The sequence below is a fragment of the Scyliorhinus torazame genome, chromosome 11, assembly GCF_047496885.1.
Source record: "Scyliorhinus torazame isolate Kashiwa2021f chromosome 11, sScyTor2.1, whole genome shotgun sequence".
NCBI lineage: Eukaryota > Metazoa > Chordata > Chondrichthyes > Carcharhiniformes > Scyliorhinidae > Scyliorhinus > Scyliorhinus torazame.
The window spans coordinates 257,688,853-257,709,370 of NC_092717.1; the positions used below are offsets into that span (position 1 = coordinate 257,688,853).

Genomic DNA, 20,518 nt, shown 5'->3' on the forward strand with positions numbered 1-20,518 from the left:
CTGGGTGGTCATACTTGTAGTCATGGGGGTCAAGGGTCAGAAATCTCTTTCCCATTCCTTACCACGTTCTGTCCTCCTCCGGAATGACAACTTGCTCCTCCGCAAGCGACTGAACTCTCCATCGGATTCGTCACTGGAGACAGAGCCTGCCATCATGTTTGCCTGTGAGAGAAACCGGTGTATAAATATGGGGATGTCATTGCCTCAGATACAGGAGAGCTGCCCGTTCAACACCACCTCACATTGACCCCCCCACACACAGAGTGGGCAGGCCCTGTGTGTACAGACAGCAGGAAACAGCTCAGACTCTGTCTCAAACATCCTCCACCTCCCCATCCCTCTGACAAATCTGTTGGAGTTCTTTGAGGAGGTAACAAGCAAGTTAGACAAAGGAGAACCAGTGGATGTGATTTATTTAGATTTCCAGAAGGCCTTTGACAAGGTGCCGCATAGGAGATTTTTAAATAAGTTAAGAGCCCATGGTGTTCAGGGTAAGATCCTGGCATGGATAGAGGATTGGTGACTGGCAGAAGGCAGAGAGTGGGGGATACAGGGGTCTTTTTCAGGATGGCAGCCGGTGACTAGTGGTGTGCCTCAGGGGTCTGTGCTGGGACCACAACTTTTCACAATATATATTAATGATCTGGAAGAAGGAACTGAAGGCAATGTTGATAAGTTTGCAGATTATACAAAGATATGCAGGGGGACAGGTAGTATTGAGGAAGCAGGGGGTCTCCAGAAGGAGTTGGACAGGCTAGGAGAGTGGGCAAGGAAGTGGCAGATGGAATACAATGTGGAAAAGTGTGAGGTTATGCACTTTGGTAGGAAGAATGGAGGCATAGACTATTTTCTAAATGGGGAGATGCTTAGGAAAGCAGAAGCACAAAGGAACTTGGCAGTCCTTGTTCACGATTCTCTTAAGGTTAATGTGCAGGTTCAGTCGGCAGTTAAGAAGGGAAATGCAATGTTAGCGTTCATGTCGAGAGGGCTAGAATACAAGAGTAGGGATGTACGTCTGAGGCTGTATAAGGCTCTGGTCAGACCCCATTTGGAGTATTGTGAGCAGTTTTGGACCCCGTATCTAAGGAAGGATGTGCTGGCCTTGGAAAGGGTCCAGAGGAGATTCACAAGAATGATCCCTGGAATGAAGAGCTTGTCGTACGAGGAACGTTTGAGGACTCTGGGTCTGTACTCGTTGGAGTTTAGAAGGATGAGGGGGGATCTTATTGAAACTTACAGGATACTGCGAGGCCTGGATAGAGTGGACGTGGAGAGGATGTTTCCACTTGTAGGAAAAACTAGAACCAGAGGACACCATCTCAGACTAAAGGGACGATCCTTTAAAACAGAGATGAGGAGGAATTTCTTCAGCCAGAGGATGGTGAATCTGTGGAACACTTTGCCGCAGAAGGCTGTGGAGGCCAAATCACTGAGTGTCTTTAAGACAGAGATAGATAGGATCTTGATCAATAAGGGGATCAGGGGTTATGGGGAGAAGGCAGGAGAATGGGGATGAGAAAAATATCAGCCATGATTGAATGGCGGAGCAGACTCGATGGGCCGAGTGGCCTAATTCTGCTCCTGTGTCTTATGGTCTTATGGGTGTGAGACGCAAATAACCTCCCAGCTCCATCACTGCTCCACCTCCCAATCCCCACACAGTGCGGAAGAAGCAAACTGAAAATGGATCCAGGCTCCAACCAGGAAACAGGCTGGTTGTTTCATTCAGTATTCTTCTGACAAAAACATGGAGATAACCCCAATCACACATCCCTATGGCAGAGCTTCCAGACACACCCAGCATACGGAGCAGGGAGTTAACCACACGGCTCGTCGAGTCTGCTCCACCATTCAATACCATCATGACTGTCCCTGTATCCCACTCCCCAATCCCGAGATTCTCCCTGTGTCCCACTCCCCAATCCCGAGACTGTCCCTGTGTCCCACTCCCCAATCCCGAGACTGTCCCTGTGTCCCTGTCCCCAATCCCGAGATTCTCCGTGTCCCTGTCCCCAATCCCGAGAATCTCCCTGTGTCCCTGTCCTCAAACCCAGGACTGTCCCTGTGTCCCTGTCCCCAATCCGGAGACTGTCCCTGTCCCCAATCCCAAGATTCTCCATGTGTCCCTGTCCCAATTCCGAGACTGTCCCTGTGTCCCTGTCCCAATTCCGAGACTGTCCCTGTCCCCAATCCCGAGATTCTCCCTGTGTTCCTGTCCCCAATACCGAGATTCTCCCTGTGTCCCTGTCCTCAATCCCGAGACTGTCCCTGTGTCCCTGTCCCAATCCTGAGATTCCCCCTGTGTCCCACTCCCCAACCCCGAGACTGTCCCTGTGTCCCTGTCCCTGTCGCAATCCCGAGATTCCCCCTGTGTCCCTGTCCCCAATCCCGAGACTGTCCATGTCCCCAATCCCGAGACTGTCCCTGTGTCCCTGTCCCAATCCTGAGATTCCCCCTGTGTCCCACTCCCCAACCCCGAGACTGTCCCTGTGTCCCTGTCCCTGTCGCAATCCCGAGATTCCCCCTGTGTCCCTGTCCCCAATCCCGAGACTGTCCCTGTGTCCCTGTCCCAATCCCGAGACTCTCCCTGTGTCCCTGTCCCCAATCCCGAGACTGTCCCTGTGCCTCTGTCCCAATCCCGAGATTCTCCATGTGTTCCTGTCCCCAATCCCGAGAATCTCCTGTGTCCCTGTCCCCAATCCCGAGAATCTCCCTGACTCCCTGTCCCAATCCCGAGATTCTCCCTGTGTCCCTGTCCCCAATCCCGAGACTGTCCCTGTCCCAATCCCGAGACTGTCCCTGTGTCCCTGTCCCAATCCCGAGATTCTCCCTGCATCCCTGTTCCCAATCCCGAGACTGTCCCTGTCCCAATCCCGAGACTGTCCCTGTGTCCCTGTCCCCAATCCCGAGAATCTCCCTGTCTCCCTGTCCCAATCCCGAGATTCTCCCTGTGTCCCTGTCCCCAATCCCGAGACTGTCCCTGTCCCAATCCCGAGACTGTCCCTGTGTCCCTGTCCCAATCCCGAGATTCTTCCTGTGTCCCTGTCCCCAATCCCGAGACTGTCCCCCTGTCCCAATCCCGAGACTGTCCCTGTGTCCCTGCCCCAATCCCGAGATTCTTCCTGTGTCCCTGTCCCAATCCCGAGATTCTCCCTGTCCCCCTGTCCCAATCCAGAGATTCAATGTTGCCAAGTGTGAGGCTATCCATTTTGGGAGGAATAACAGCAGAATGGATTATTATTTAAACGGTAAGATGTTAAAACATGCTGCTGTGCAGAGGGACCTGGGTGTGCTGGTGCACGAGTCGCAAAAAGTTGGTGTGCAGGTGCAACAGGTGATTAAGAAGGCTAATCGAGTTTTGTCCTTCATTGCTAGAGGGATGGAGTTCAAGACTAGGGAGGTTATGCTGCAATTGTATAGGGTGTTGGTGAGGCCGCATCTGGAGTATTGTGTTCAGTTTTGGTCTCCTTACCTGAGAAAGGACATATTGGCATTGGAGGGTGTGCAGAGGAGATTCACTAGGTTGATCCCAGAGTTGAGGGGATTAGATTATGACGAGAGGTTGAGTAGACTGGGACTGTACTCGTTGGAATTTAGAAGGATGAGGGGGGATCTTATAGAAACATATAAAATTATGAAGGGAATAGATAGGATAGATGCGGGCAGGTTGTTTCCACTGGCGGGTGAAAGCAGAACTAGGGGGCATAGCCTCAAAATAAGGGGAAGTAGATTTAGGACGGAGTGTAGGAGGAACTTCTTCACCCAAAGGGTTGTGAATCTATGGAATTCCTTGCCCAGTGAAGCAGTTGAGGCTCCTTCTTTAAACGTTTTTAAGAAAAAGATAGATAGTTTTTTGAAGAATAAAGGGATTAAGGGTTATGGTGTTCGGGCCGGAAAGTGGAGCTGAGTCCACAAAAGATCAGCCATGATCTCAGTGAAAAGTGGAGCAGGCTCGAGGGGCCAGATGGCCTACTCCTGCTCCTAGTTCTTATGTTCTTATGTTCTTATTCTCCCTGTTTCCCTGTCCCAATCCCGAGACTGTCCCTGTGTCCCTGTCCCCAATCCCGAGATTCTCCCTGTGTCAAAGAACAAAGAACAAAGAAATGTACAGCACAGGAACAGGCCCTTCGGCCCTCCAAGCCCGTGCCGACCATACTGCCCGACTAAACTACAATCTTCTACACTTCCTGGGTCCGTATCCTTCTATTCCCATCCTATTCATATATTTGTCAAGATGCCCCTTAAATGTCCCTATCGTCCCTGCTTCCACTACCTCCTCCGGTAGTGAGTTCCAGGCACCCACTACCCTCTGCGTAAAAAACTTGCCTCGTACATCTACTCTAAACCTTGCCCCTCTCACCTTAAACCTATGCCCCCTAGTAATTGACCCCTCTACCCTGGGGAAAAGCCTCTGACTATCCACTCTGTCTATGCCCCTCATAATTTTGTATACCTCTATCAGGTCGCCCCTCAGCCTCCTTCGTTCCAGTGAGAACAAAATTATGTCCCTGTCCCAGTCCCGAGATTCTCCCTGTCCCAATCCCGAGACTGTCCCTGTGCCCCTGTCCCCAATCCCGAGACTGTCCCTGTCCCCAATCCAGACACTGTCCCTGTTCCCAATCCCGAGACTGTCCCTGTCCCCAATCCTGAGACTGTCCCTGTGTCCCTGTCCCCAATCCCGAGGTTCTCCCTGTGTCCCTGTCCCCAATCCTGAGATTCTCCCTGTGTCCCTGTCCCCAATCCTGAGACTGTCCCTGTGTCCGTGTCCCCAATCCCGAGACTGTCCCTGTCCCCAATCCCAAGACTGTCCCTGTTCCCAATCCCGAGACTGTCCCTGTCCCCAATCCTGAGACTGTCCCTGTGTCCCTGCCCCCAATCCCGAGATTCTCCCTGTGTCCCTGTCCCCAATCCCGAGATTCTCCCTGTGTCCCTGTCCCCAATCCTGAGACTGTCCCTGTGTCCCTGTCCCCAATCCCGAGATTCTCCCTGTGTCCCTGTCCCAATCCCGAGACTGTCCCTGTCCCCAATCCCAAGACTGTCCCTGTTCCCAATCCCGAGACTGTCCCTGTCCCCAATCCTGAGACTGTCCCTGTGTCCCTGCCCCCAATCCCGAGATTCTCCCTGTGTCCCTGTCCCCAATCCCGAGATTCTCCCTGTGTCCCTGTCCCCAATCCCGAGACTGTCCCTGTGTCCCTGTCCCCAATCCCGAGATTCTCCCTGTGTCCCTGTCCCAATCCTGTCCCTGTTCCCAATACCGAGACTGTCACTCTCCCCAATCCCGAGACTGCCCCTGTTCCCAATCCCGAGACTGTCCCTCTCCCCAATCCCGAGACTGTCCCTGTTCCCAATCCCGAGACTGTCCCTGTCCCCAATCCCGAGACTGACCCTGTGCTTCATCCCGATCATCGGAAACCATCTCTCAGCCTCCACCCTGTCAAACCCCTTCGGAATGTTGGAGGTTGGGTGACCCGGATCAGAATGAATGGTGAAGTGGGTTCGAAGGGCCTCCTCCTGCTCCTATTTTCTCTGTTTCAATGTTTCTGTTTCCGTGAGAAAACCCCTCATTCTTCTGACCACCAGAGAATATTGACCCAATTTCTTCAGCCCGTCACCCCAGGGGCCAGTCGAGTGAACCTCCGCTGAGACCCCTCCAATGCGAGTTTATCTTTTCTTAAATGTTGAGACCAAAACTGTGCACAATATTTCAGATGTGGTCTTCCCGAAGCCCTGGACAAGTGTTGCAGGATTTATTCATTCTTGTTCTCCAATCCCTTTGCCATAAAGACAAACTTATGCTTTGTCTACCTAATTACTTGCCATGATGTGGAGATGCTGGACTGGGGGGGGGGGGCACAGTAAGCAGCCTGACACCAGGTTAAAGTCCAACAACTTTGTTTGAAATCACTAGCTTTCGGAGCACTGCTCCTTCCTCAGGTGAAGTGGAGTCAGGCTCACAATCGCAACAGTTGTAGGAGAGACAGAATTACAAGATAATTACAGATTGGAATATGAAGAATGGTTGGATGTCAGCTTTTAAAGGTAAACCTGTCTTTACAGGAACAGGCAGTGTGAGTGGAGTGAGGGGTTTACTCCGAAAGCTTGTGATTTCAAATAAACCTGTTAGACTTTAACCTGGTGTCAGACCTCTTACAGTGCTCCCCCCAGTCCAGCGCCGGCATGCTAACGTCCTACATTCCTTGACAAGAACACCCAAGTCACCCTGAACATCAACAGTTACAAGTTCCACACATTTTGAAAAATAACTTCACACTTTATTTTATTTGTTCCTGGGATGTGGGCGTTGCTGGCCCAGCATTTATTGCCCATCCCTAATTGCCCTCAAGGGAGCAGTTAAGAGTCACCACATTGCTGTGGGTCTGGAGTCGCATGTCGGCCAGACCAGGTAAATAAGACAGATTTCCTTCCCTAAAGGACATTAGTAAACCAGATGGGTTTTTACGACAATCGACAATGGTTTCATGGTCATCATTAGACTTTTAATTCAAATTTCACCGTCTGCATCACGCTGGGTCTCTGGTTTACTCGCCCAGTCACAATACCACTGGGTCACATTCTACTCACTCTGCCATCGTGTTGCTTAGCCTGTCGGTGTCTCTTTGCGCCTTCTCTGTGTCCTCCCCACAGCTTCCCCTCCCACTTAGTTTTCCATCATCAGCAACTCTGATACATCACTCTGTCTCTTCATCCAAGTCACTCGATAAATTGGAAATAGTGAGACCCCAGCCCTGTTCCATGTGGCATTCCACTGTCCACTGCCCAACAATTCTTAAACACCCCCTTTCCTACTCAGTGACTAATCCCCTCTCCATGCTGATATATTACCCACAACTCCATGAGCCCTTATCCTTCCGAACCTTTTGTGCACTGCCTTTTCTAGGTCTGCCACATCTACTGTTCCCCTCCATCTACCCTGACTGGACTTGACAGGAGAGAGGCGAATGTTGTCCCCTGGTTCAAGGAAGGGAATAGGTATAACCCTGGGAATTATAGGCCGGTTAGTCTCACTTCAGTCTTCGGTAAATTATTGGAAAGGGTCCTGAAGGATAGGGGGCGGGATTCTCCGCAATCGGCGCGATGTCCGCTGACCGGCGCCAAACACGGCACGAATCAGTCCGGCATCGCACCGCCCCAAAGGTGCAGAATCCTCCGCATCTTGAGCAGCCGAGCCCTCACCTTGAGGGGCTAGGCCCGCTCCGGACTGATTTCCGTCCCGCCAGCTGGCGGGAAAGGCCTTTGGTGCCCCGCCAGCTGGCGCGGAAATGACTTCGCTGACGCTCCCGCGCATGCGCTGCACGGCAAAGTCATTTCCGCGCCAGCTGGCGGGGCACCACACGCAGTGGAGGGAGTCTCTTCCGCTCCGCCATAGAGGAGACCGTGGCGAAGGCGGAAGGGAAATAGTGCCCCCACGGCACAGGCCCGCCCGCGGATCAGTGGGCCCCGATCACGGGCCAGGCCACCGTGGGGGCACCCCCCGGGGTCAGATCGCCCCGCGCCCCCCCCCAGGACCCCGGAGCCGGCCCGCGCCGCCTTGTCCCGCCGGTAAGAGAGGTGGTTTGATTCTCACCGGTGGGACAGGCATTCCAGCAGCGGGACTTCGGCCCATCGTGGGCCGGAGAATCGCGGGGGGGGGGGGGCGCCAACCGGCGCGGCGCGATTCCCACCCCTGCCGAATATCCGGTGCCGGAGAATTCGGCAACCGGCGGGGGGCGGGATTCACGCCAGCCCCCGGCGATTCTCCGACCCGGCGGGGGATCAGACAATCCCGCCCCGTGTGTGCGGTTTTGGGTCCTGGGAATGTGTCGCCTATTTCCGACTGGCCATTGCGCTGTGGATGTTAATTTCTCCCCGGTTACCGCCTGGGTTAATATCTATTTGTACAAAGATATTTGTTTGATATCTCTGCGATTTCATCATTCCTCACGGTAATTGTTCCTGTCTCGGTTTCCCAGGGAACAATATTTACTTCGCCAGCTGGGAACACTCTCACCGTCTGCTTTCTTCTGACAACTCGTTTACACGCACTCGACTTTTTCCCTTTTCAATCAACTTTCTCATCGCCCTCCCCACACTCACTCCTCCCTCACCCTCACTCCCTCATCACTCCTCCCCACCCTCACTCCCTCATCACTCCTCCCTCACCCTCACTCCCTCATCACTCCTCCCCACCCTCACTCCCTCATCATTCCTCCCCACCCTCACTCCCTCATCATTCCTCCCCACCCTCACTCCCTCATCACTCCTCCCCACACTCACTCCTCCCTCACCCTCACTCCCTCATCACTCCTCCCTCACCCTCACTCCCTCATCACTCCTCCCTCACCCTCACTCCCTCATCACTCCTCCTCACCCTCACTCCCTCATCACTCCTCCCCACCCTCAATCCCTCATCACTCCTCCATCACCCTCACTCCCTCATCACTCCTCCCCACCCTCACTCCCTCATCACTCCTCCCTCACCCTCACTCCCTCATCACTCCTCCATCACCCTCACTCCCTCATCACTCCTCCCCACCCTCACTCCCTCATCACTCCTCCCTCACCCTCACTCCCTCATCACTCCTCCCCGCACTCACTCCTCCCTCACCCTCACTCCCTCATCACTCCTCCCTCACCCTCACTCCCTCATCACTCCTCCCCACACTCACTCCCTCATCACTCCTCCCACACTCACTCCTCCCTCACCCTCACTCCCTCATCACTCCTCCCTCACCCTCACTCCCTCATCACTCCTCCCCACCCTCACTCCCTCATCACTCCTCCCCACCCTCATTCCCTCATCACTCCTCCCCACCCTCACTCCCTCATCACTCCTCCCCACACTCACTCCTCCCTCACCCTCACTCCCTCATCACTCCTCCGTCACCCTCACTCCCTCATCACTCCTCTCCACCCTCACTCCCTCATCACTCCTCCCTCACCCTCACTCCCTCATCACTCCTCCCCACCCTCACTCCCTCATCACTCCTCCCCACCCTCACTCCCTCATCACTCCTCCCCACACTCACTCCTCCCTCACCCTCACTCCCTCATCACTCCTCCGTCACCCTCACTCCCTCATCACTCCTCCCCACCCTCACTCCCTCATCACTCCTCCCTCACCCTCACTCCCTCATCACTCCTCCCCACCCTCACTCCCTCATCACTCCTCCCCACCCTCACTCCCTCATCACTCCTCCCCACACTCACTCCTCCCTCACCCTCACTCCCTCATCACTCCTCCCTCACCCTCACTCCCTCATCACTCCTCCCCACCCTCACTCCCTCATCACTCCTCCCTCACCCTCACTCCCTCATCACTCCTCCCCACCCTCACTCCCTCATCACTCCTCCCCACACTCACTCCTCCCTCACCATCACTCCCTCATCACTCCTCCCTCACCCTCACTCCCTCATCACTCCTCCCCACCCTCACTCCCTCATCACTCCTCCCCACCCTCACTCCCTCATCACTCCTCCCCACCCTCACTCCCTCATCACTCCTCCCCACACTCACTCCTCCCTCACCCTCACTCCCTCATCACTCCTCCCTCACCCTCACTCCCTCATCACTCCTCCCTCACCCTCACTCCCTCATCACTCCTCCCCACACTCACTCCTCCCTCACCCTCACTCCCTCATCACTCCTCCCCACCCTCACTCCCTCATCACTCCTCCCCACCCTCACTCCCTCATCACTCCTCCCCACACTCACTCCTCCCTCACCCTCACTCCCTCATCACTCCTCCCTCACCCTCACTCCCTCATCACTCCTCCCTCACCCTCACTCCCTCATCACTCCTCCCCACACTCACTCCTCCCTCACCCTCACTCCCTCATCACTCCTCCCCACACTCACTCCTCCCTCACCCTCACTCCCTCATCACTCCTCCCCACCCTCACTCCCTCATCACTCCTCCCACCCTCACTCCCTCATCACTCCTCCCCACCCTCACTCCCTCATCACTCCTCCCTCACCCTCACTCCCTCATCACTCCTCCCTCACCCTCACTCCCTCATCACTCCTCCCTCACCCTCACTCCCTCATCACTCCTCCCCCACACCACTCCTCCCTCACCCTCACTCCCTCATAACTCCTCCCCACCCTCACTCCCTCATCACTCCTCCCCACCCTCACTCCCTCATCACTCCTCCCCCACACTCACTCCTCCCTCACCCTCACTCCCTCATAACTCCTCCCCACCCTCACTCCCTCATCACTCCTCCCCACACTCACTCCTCCCTCACCTCACTCCCTCACACTCCTCCCTCACCCTCACTCCCTCATCACTCCTCCCCACCCTCACTCCCTCATCACTCCTCCCCACCCTCACTCCCTCATCACTCCTCCCCACCCTCACCCACACCCTCATCACTCCTCCCCACACTCACTCCTCCCTCACCCTCACTCCCTCATCACTCCTCCCTCACCCTCACTCCCTCATCACTCCTCCCTCACCCTCACTCCCTCATCACTCCTCCCCACACTCACTCCACCCTCACCCTCACACCCTCATCACTCCTCCCCACCCTCACTCCCTCATCACTCCTCCCCACCCTCACTCCCTCATCACTCCTCCCCACACTCACTCCTCCCTCACCCTCACTCCCTCATCACTTCTTCCTCATCACTCCTCCCCCACACTCACTCCTCCCTCACCCCTCACTCCCTCATCACTCCTCCCTCACCCTCACTCCCTCATCACTCCTCCTCACCCTCACACCCTCATCACTCCTCCTCCACACTCACTCCCTCCCTAACCCTCACTCACCCATCACTCCTCCCCACACTCACTCCTCCCTCACCCTCACTCCCTCATCACTCCTCCCCACCCTCACTCCCTCATCACTCCTCCCACCCTCACTCCCTCATCACCTCCCCACCCTCACTCCCCACACTCCACCTCACCCTCACTCCCATCACTCCTCCCTCACCCTCACTCCCTCATCACTCCTCCCCACCCTCACTCCCCTCATCACTCCTCCCCACACTCACTCCTCCTCACCTCACTCCACCCTCATCACTCCTCCCCACCCTCACTCCCTCATCACTCCTCCCCACCCTCACTCCCTCATCACTCCTCCCCACCCTCACTCCCCATCACTCTCCCACCCTCACTCCCTCATCACTCCCCCCACCCACCCTCCCTCACCTCCCCTCACCACTCCTCCCCACACTCACTCCTCCCTCACCCCACTCCCTCACACTCCTCCACCCTACACCATCATCACTCCTCCCACCCTCACTCCCTCATCACTCCTCCCCCCCACACTCACTCCTCCCTCACCCTCACTCCCTCATCACACCTCCCCACCCTCACTCCCTCATCACTCCTCCACACCTCACTCCCTCATCACTCCTCCACACCCTCACTCCTCATCACTCCTCCCTCACCCTCACTCCCTCATCACTCCTCCCTCACCCTCACTCCCTCATCACTCCTCCCCACCCTCACTCCCTCATCACTCCTCCCTCACCCTCACTCCCTCATCACTCCTCCTCACCCTCACTCCCTCATCACTCCTCCCCCACACTCACTCCACACCTCACACCCTCACTCCCTCATCACTCCTCCCCACCCTCACTCCCTCATCACTCCTCCCCACCTCACACCCTCATCACTCCTCCCCACCCTCACTCCCTCATCACTCCTCCCTCACCCTCACTCCCTCATCACTCCTCCCCCACCCTCACTCCCTCATCACTCCTCCCACCCTCACTCCCTCATCACTCCTCCCCACCCTCACTCCCTCATCACTCCTCCCCACCCTCACTCCCTCATCACTCCTCCCCCACCCTCACTCCCTCATCACTCCTCCCTCACCCTCACTCCCTCATCACTCCTCCCACCTCACTCCTCCCCCACCCTCACTCCCTCATCACTCCACCCCACACTCATCCTCCCTCACCCTCACTCCCTCATCACTCCTCCCCACACTCACTCCTCCCTCACCCTCACTCCCTCATCACTCCTCCCCACCCTCACTCCCTCATCACTCCTCCCCCACCCTCACTCCCTCATCACTCCTCCCCCACACTCACTCCTCCCCACCCTCACTCCCTCATCAGTCCTCCCCACACTCACCCCTCACTCACCCTCACTCCCTCATCACTCCTCTGTCACCCTCACTCCCTCATCACTCCTCCCCACACTCACTCCGTCACCTCACTCTCTTATCACTCCTCCCCCACACTCACTCCTCCCCCACTCTCACTCCCTCATCACTCCTCCCTCACCCTCACTCCCTCATCACTCCTCCCCACCCTCACTCCCTCATCACTCCTCCCCCACCCTCACTCCCTCATCACTCCTCCCTCACCCTCACTCCCTCATCACTCCTCCCACACTCACTCCTCCCCACCCTCAATCCCTCATCAGTCCTCCCCACACTCACCCCTCACTCACCCTCACTCCCTCATCACTGCCTCCATCACCCTCACTCCCTCATCACTCCTCCCCACACTCACTGCTCCGTCACCCTCACTCCTCATCACTCCTCCCTCACCCTCACTCCCTCATCACTCCTCCGTCACCCTCACTCCCTCATCACTCCTCCCCACCCTCACTCCCTCATCACTCATCCCCACCTCACTCCCTCATCACTCCTCCCCACCCTCACTCCCTCATCACTCCTCCCTCACCCTCACTCCCTCACCCTCACTCCCTCATTACTCCTCCCCACACTCACTCCTCCCCACCCTCACTACCTCATCAGTCCTCCCCACACTCACCCCTCACTCACCTCTCACTCCCTCATCACTCCTCCATCACCCTCACACCCTCATCACTCCTCCCCACACTCACTCCTCCGTCACCCTCACTCCCTCATCACTCCTCCCCACCCTCACTCCCTCACACTCCTCCCCACCCTCACTCCCTCATCACTCCTCCCCACCCTCACTCCCTCATCACTCCTCCCCACACTCACCCCTCACTCACCCTCACTCCCTCATCACTCCTCCATCACCCTCACACCCTCATCACTCCTCCCACACTCACTCCTCCGTCACCCTCACTCCCTCATCACTCCTCCCCACCCTCACTCCCTCATCACTCCTCCCCACACTCACTCCTCCCTCACCCTCACTCCCTCATCACTCCTCCCCACCCTCACTCCCTCATCAGTCCTCCCCACACTCACCCCTCCCGCACACTCACTCCCTTATAACTCCTCCCCACCCTCACTCCCTCATCACTCCTCCCCACACTCACTCCTCCGTCACCCTCACTCCCTCATCACTCCTCCCTCACCCTCACTCCTCCATCACCCTCACTCCCTCATCACTCCTCCCCACCCTCACTCCCTCATCACTCCTCCCCACCCTCACTCCCTCATCACTCCTCCCCACACTCACTCCTCCCTCACCCTCACTCCCTCATCACTCCTCCCTCACCCTCACTCCCTCATCACTCCTCCCCACCCTCACTCCCTCATCACTCCTCCCCACCCTCACTCCCTCATCACTCCTCCCCACACTCACCCTCCCCCACCCACACTCCCTCACACTCCTCCCCCCCACCACCTCACTCCTCCACCCTCACTCCCTCATCACTCCTCCCCACCCTCACTCCCTCATCACTCCTCCACACCCTCACTCCCTCATCACTCCTCCACACCCTCACTCCTTCATCACTCCTCCCTCACCCTCACACCCTCATCACTCCTCCCTCACCCTCACTCCCTCATCACTCCTCCCCACCCTCACTCCCTCATCACTCCTCCCTCACCCTCACTCCCTCATCACTCCTCCCCACCCTCACTCCCTCATCACTCCTCCCCCACACTCACTCCTCCCCTCACCCTCACATCCCTCATCACTCCTCCCCACCCTCACACCCTCATCACTCCTCCCCACCCTCACTCCCCATCACTCCTCCCCACCCTCGCCACTCCCTCACCACCACCACCCTCCCCACCCACTCACTCCCCACTCCTCATCACTCCTCCCCACCCTCACTCCCATCACTCCTCCCCACCCTCACTCCCTCATCACTCCTCCCCACCCTCACTCCCTCATCACTCCTCCCCCACCCTCACTCCCTCATCACTCCTCCCCACCCTCACTCCCTCATCACTCCTCCCCACACCACACCTCCCCCACCCTCACTCCCTCATCACTCCTCCCCACACTCACTCCTCCCTCACCCTCACTCCCTCATCACTCCCCCACACTCACTCCTACCTCACCCTCACTCCCTCATCACTCCACCCCACCCCACACTCCCTCATCACTCCACCCCACCCTCACTCCCTCATCACTCCTCCCCACACTCACTCCTCCTCACCCTCACTCCCTCATCACTCCTCCTCCACCCTCACTCCCTCATCACTCCTCCCTCACCCTCACTCCCTCATCACTCCTCCCCACACTCACTCCTCCCTCACTCCTCACCTCCCTCATCACTCCTCCCCACACTCACTCCTCCTCACCCTCACTCCCTCATCACTCCTCCCCACCCTCACTCCCCTCATCACTCCTCCCACCCTCACTCCCCTCATCACTCCTCCCCACCCTCACTCCCTCATCACTCCTCCCTCACCCTCACTCCCTCATCACTCCTCCCTCACCCTCACTCCCTCATCACTCCTCCCTCACCCTCACTCCCTCATCACTCCTCCCCCACACTCACTCTCCCTCACCCACCCTCACTCCCTCATAACTCCCTCCCCACCCTCACTCCCTCATCACTCCTCCCCACCCTCACTTCCTCATCACTCCTCCCCCACACTCACTCCTCCCTCACCCTCACCTCCCTCATCACTCCTCCCCACCCTCACTCCCTCATCACTCCTCCCCACACTCACTCCTCCCTCACCCTCACTCCCTCATCACTCCTCCCTCACCCTCACTCCTCATCACTCCTCCCCACCCTCACTCCCTCATCACTCCTCCCCACCCTCACTCCCTCATCACTCCTCCCCACCCTCACTCCCTCATCACTCCTCCCCACACTCACTCCTCCCTCACCCTCACTCCCTCATCACTCCTCCCTCACCCCTCACACCCCCTCATCACTCCTCCCTCACCCTCACTCCCTCATCACTCCTCCCCACACTCACTCCTCCCTCACCCTCACTCCCTCATCACTCCTCCCCACCCTCACATCCCTCATCACTCCTCCCCACCCTCACTCCCTCACACTCCACCCCACACTCCACTCCTCCCTCACCCTCACTCCCTCATCACTCCTCCCTCACCCTCACTCCCTCATCACTCCTCCCTCACCCTCACTCCCTCATCACTCCTCCCCACACTCACTCCTCCCTCACCCTCACTCCCCCATCACTCCCTCCCCACACTCACTCCCCCCACCCTCACTCCCTCATCACTCCTCCCACCCTCACTCCCTCATCACTCCTCCCACCCCACTCCCTCATCACTCCTCCCCACCCTCACTCCCTCATCACTCCTCCCCACCCTCACTCCCTCATCACTCCTCCCTCACCCTCACTCCCTCATCACTCCTCCCTCACCCTCACTCCCCTCATCACTCCTCCCCCACACTCACTCCTCCCCTCACCCTCACTCCCTCATAACTCCTCCCCACCCTCACTCCCTCATCACTCCTCCCCACCCTCACTCCCTCATCACTCCACCCCACCCTCACTCCCTCATCACTCCTCCCCACCCTCACTCCCTCATCACTCCTCCCCCCCACACTCACTCCTCCCTCACCCTCACTCCCTCATCACTCCTCCCCCACACTCACTCCTCCCCACACTCACTCCTCCCTCACCCTCACTCCCTCACCACTCCTCCCTCACCCTCACTCCCTCATCACTCCTCCCCACCCTCACTCCCTCATCACTCCTCCCCCACACTCACTCCTCCCTCACCCTCACATCCCTCATCACTCCTCCCCCACCCTCACTCCCTCATCACTCCTCCACACCCTCACTCCCTCATCACTCCTCCCCACACCCTCACTCCTTCATCACTCCTCCCTCACCCTCACTCCCTCATCACTCCTCCCTCACCCTCACTCCCTCATCACTCCTCCCCACCCCTCACTCCCTCATCACCCTCCCTCACCCTCACTCCCTCATCACTCCTCCCTCACCCTCACTCCCTCATCACTCCTCCCCCACACTCACTCCTCCCCACCCTCACTCCCTCATCACTCCTCCCCACCCTCACTCCCTCATCACTCCTCCCCACCCTCACTCCCTCATCACTCCTCCTCCCACCCTCCACTCCCTCATCACCCCTCCCTCACCCTCACTCCCTCATCACTCCTCCCCCCACCCTCACTCCCTCATCACTCCTCCCCACCCTCACTCCCTCATCACTCCACCCCACCCACACTCCCTCATCACTCCTCCCACCCTCACTCCCATCATCACACTCCTCCCCCACCCTCACTCCCTCATCACTCCTCCCTCACCCTCACTCCCTCATCACTCCTCCCCACACTCACTCCTCCCCCACCCTCACTCCCTCATCACTCCTCCCACACTCACTCCTCCCTCACCCTCACTCCCTCATCACTCCTCCCCACACTCACTCCTCCTCACCCTCACTCCCCTCATCACTCCTCCCCACACCTCACTCCCTCAGCACTCCTCCCCCACCCTCACTCCCTCATCACTCCTCCCCACACTCACTCCTCCCCACCCTCACTCCCTCATCAGTCCTCCCCACACTCACCCCTCACTCACCCTCACTCCCTCATCACTCCTCTGTCACCCTCACTCCCTCATCACTCCTCCCACACTCACTCCGTCCCCTCACTCTCTTATCACTCCTCCCCACACTCACTCCTCCCCCACTCTCACTCCCTCATCACTCCTCCCTCACCCTCACTCCCTCATCACTCCTCCCCACCCTCACTCCCTCATCACTCCTCCCCCACCTCACTCCCTCATCACTCCTCCTCACCCTCACTCCCTCATCACTCCTCCCCACACTCACTCCTCCCCACCCTCAATCCCTCATCAGTCCTCCCACACTCACCCCTCACTCACCCTCACTCCCTCATCACTCCTCCATCACCCTCACTCCCTCATCACTCCTCCCCACACTCACTGCTCCGTCACCCTCACTCCCTCATCACTCCTCCCTCACCCTCACTCCCTCATCACTCCTCCGTCACCCTCACTCCCTCATCACTCCTCCCCACCCTCACTCCCTCATCACTCCTCCCCACCCTCACTCCCTCATCACTGCCTCCCCCACCCTCACTCCCTCATCACTCCTCCCTCACCCTCACTCCCTCACCCTCACTCCCTCATACTCCTCCCCACACTCACTCCTCCCCACCCTCACTACCTCATCAGTCCTCCCCACACTCACCCCTCACTCACCCTCACTCCCTCATCACTCCTCCATCACCCTCACACCCTCATCACTCCTCCCCACACTCACTCCTCCGTCACCCCTCACTCCCTCATCACTCCTCCCCACCCTCACTCCCTCATCACTCCTCCCCCACCCCTCACTCCCTCATCACTCCTCCCCACCCTCACTCCCTCATCACTCCTCCCCACACTCACCCTCACTCACCCTCACTGCCCTCATCACTCCTCCATCACCCTCACACCCTCATCACTCCTCCCCACACTCACTCCTCCGTCACCCTCACTCCCTCATCACTCCTCCCCACCCTCACTCCCTCATCACTCCTCCCCACACTCACTCCTCCTCACCCTCACTCCCTCATCACTCCTCCCCACCCTCACTCCCTCATCAGTCCTCCCCACACTCACCCCTCCCGCACACTCACTCCCTTATACTCCTCCCCACCCTCACTCCCTCATCACTCCTCCCCACACTCACTCCTCCGTCACCCTCACTCCCTCACACTCCTCCCTCACCCTCACTCCTCCCATCACCCTCACTCCCTCATCACTCCTCCCTCACCCTCACTCCCTCATCACTCCTCCCCACCCTCACTCCCTCATCACTCCTCCCCACACACACTCCCACCTCACCCTCACTCCCTCATCACTCCTCCCTCACCCTCACTCCCTCATCACTCCTCCTCACCCTCACTCCCTCATCACTCCTCCCCACCCTCACTCCCACATCACCTCCCCCACACTCACCCTCCCCCACCCTCACTCCCTCATCACTCCTCCCCACACTCACTCCTCCCTCACCCTCACTCCCTCATCACTCCTCCCCACCCTCACTCCCTCATCACTCCTCCACACCCTCACTCCCTCATCACTCCTCCACACCTCACCCTCATCACTCCTCCCTCACCCTCACCACCCTCATCACTCCCCTCACCCTCACTCCCTCATCACTCCTCCCCACCCTCACTCCCTCATCACTCCTCCTCACCCTCACTCCCTCATCACTCCTCCCTCACCCTCACTCCCTCATCACTCCTCCCCCACACTCACTCACCCTCACCCTCACCCCTCATCACTCCTCCCCACCCTCACTCCCTCATCACTCCTCCCCACCCTCACTCCCTCATCACTCCTCCCCACCCTCACTCCCTCATCACCCCTCCCTCACCCTCACTCCCTCATCACTCCTCCCCACCCTCACTCCCTCATCACTCCTCCCACCCTCACTCCCTCATCACTCCTCCCCACCCTCACTCCCTCATCACTCCTCCCCACCCTCACTCCCTCATCACTCCTCCCCCACCCTCACTCCCTCATCACTCCTCCTCACCCTCACTCCCTCATCACTCCTCCCCACACTCACTCCTCCCCACACCCTCACTCCCTCATCACTCCTCCCCACACTCACTCCTCCCTCACCCTCACTCCCTCATCACTCCTCCCCACACTCACTCCTCCCTCACCCTCACTCCCTCATCACTCCTCCCCACCCTCACTCCCTCATCACTCCTCCCCCACCCTCACTCCCTCATCACTCCTCCCCCACACTCACTCCTCCCCACCCTCACTCCCTCATCAGTCCTCCCCACACTCACCCCTCACTCACCCTCACTCCCTCATCACTCCTCTGTCACCCTCACTCCCTCATCACTCCTCCCCACACTCACTCCGTCACCCTCACTCTCTTATCACTCCTCCCCCACACTCACTCCTCCCCCACTCTCACTCCCTCATCACTCCTCCCTCACCCTCACTCCCTCATCACTCCTCCCCACCCTCACTCCCTCATCACTCCTCCCCCACCCTCACTCCCTCATCACTCCTCCCTCACCCTCACTCCCTCATCACTCCTCCCCACACTCACTCCTCCCCACCCTCAATCCCTCATCAGTCCTCCCCACACTCACCCCTCACTCACCCTCACTCCCTCATCACTCCTCCATCACCCTCACTCCCTCATCACTCCTCCCCACACTCACTGCTCCGTCACCCTCACTCCCTCATCACTCCTCCCTCACCCTCACTCCCTCATCACTCCTCCGTCACCCTCACTCCCTCTTCACTCCTCCCCACCCTCACTCCCTCATCACTCCTCCCCACCCTCACTCCCTCATCACTCCTCCCCCACCCTCACTCCCTCATCACTCCTCCCTCACCCTCACTCCCTCACCCTCACTCCCTCATTACTCCTCCCCACACTCACTCCTCCCCACCCTCACTACCTCATCAGTCCTCCCCACACTCACCCCTCACTCACCCTCACTCCCTCATCACTCCTCCATCACCCTCACACCCTCATCACTCCTCCCCACACTCACTCCTCCGTCACCCTCACTCCCTCATCACTCCTCCCCACCCTCACTCCCTCATCACTCCTCCCCACCCTCACTCCCTCATCACTCCTCCCCACCCTCACTCCCTCATCACTCCTCCCCACACTCACCCCTCACTCACCCTCACTCCCTCATCACTCCTCCATCACCCTCACACCCTCATCACTCCTCCCCACACTCACTCCTCCGTCACCCTCACTCCCTCATCACTCCTCCCCACCCTCACTCCCTCATCACTCCTCCCCACACTCACTCCTCCCTCACCCTCACTCCCTCATCACTCCTCCCCACCCTCACTCCCTCATCAGTCCTCCCCACACTCACCCCTCCCTCACACTCACTCCCTTATAACTCCTCCCCACCCTCACTCCCTCATCACTCCTCCCCACACTCACTCCTCCGTCACCCTCACTCCCTCATCACTCCTCCCTCACCCTCACTCCTCCATCACCCTCACTCCCTCATCACTCCTCCCTCACCCTCACTCCCTCATCACTCCTCCCCACCCTCACTCCCTCATCACTCCTCCCCACACTCACTCCTCCCTCACCCTCACTCCCTCATCACTCCTCCCTCACCCTCACTCCCTCATCACTCCTCCTCACCCTCACTCCCTCATCACTCCTCCCCACCCTCACTCCCTCATCACTCCTCCCCACACTCACTCCTCCCCCACCCTCACTCCCTCATCACTCCTCCCCACACTCACTCCTCCCTCACCCTCACTCCCTCATCACTCCTCCCCACACTCACTCCTCCCTCGCCGTCACTCCCTCATCACTCCTCCCCACCCTCACTCCCTCATCACTCCTCCCCCACCCTCACTCCCTCATCACTCCTCACCACACTCACTCCTCCCCACCCTCACTCCCTCATCACTCCTCCCC

General features: G+C 58.2%; 1 protein-coding gene across 1 annotated transcript in view; it reads right to left on the minus strand.

The window, feature by feature from the left end:
- LOC140385968 (voltage-gated inwardly rectifying potassium channel KCNH2-like) overlaps nucleotides 1-20,518 on the minus strand; it is a gene marked incomplete at its 5' end in the record, with an annotated part of 339,017 nt that overhangs the window by 247,075 nt on the left and 71,424 nt on the right. Inside the window, one exon of the mRNA XM_072468612.1 lies at nucleotides 63-162. Within this exon, the coding sequence (XP_072324713.1) occupies nucleotides 63-162 (100 nt within the window). The remainder of the gene's footprint in view (nucleotides 1-62; nucleotides 163-20,518) is intronic.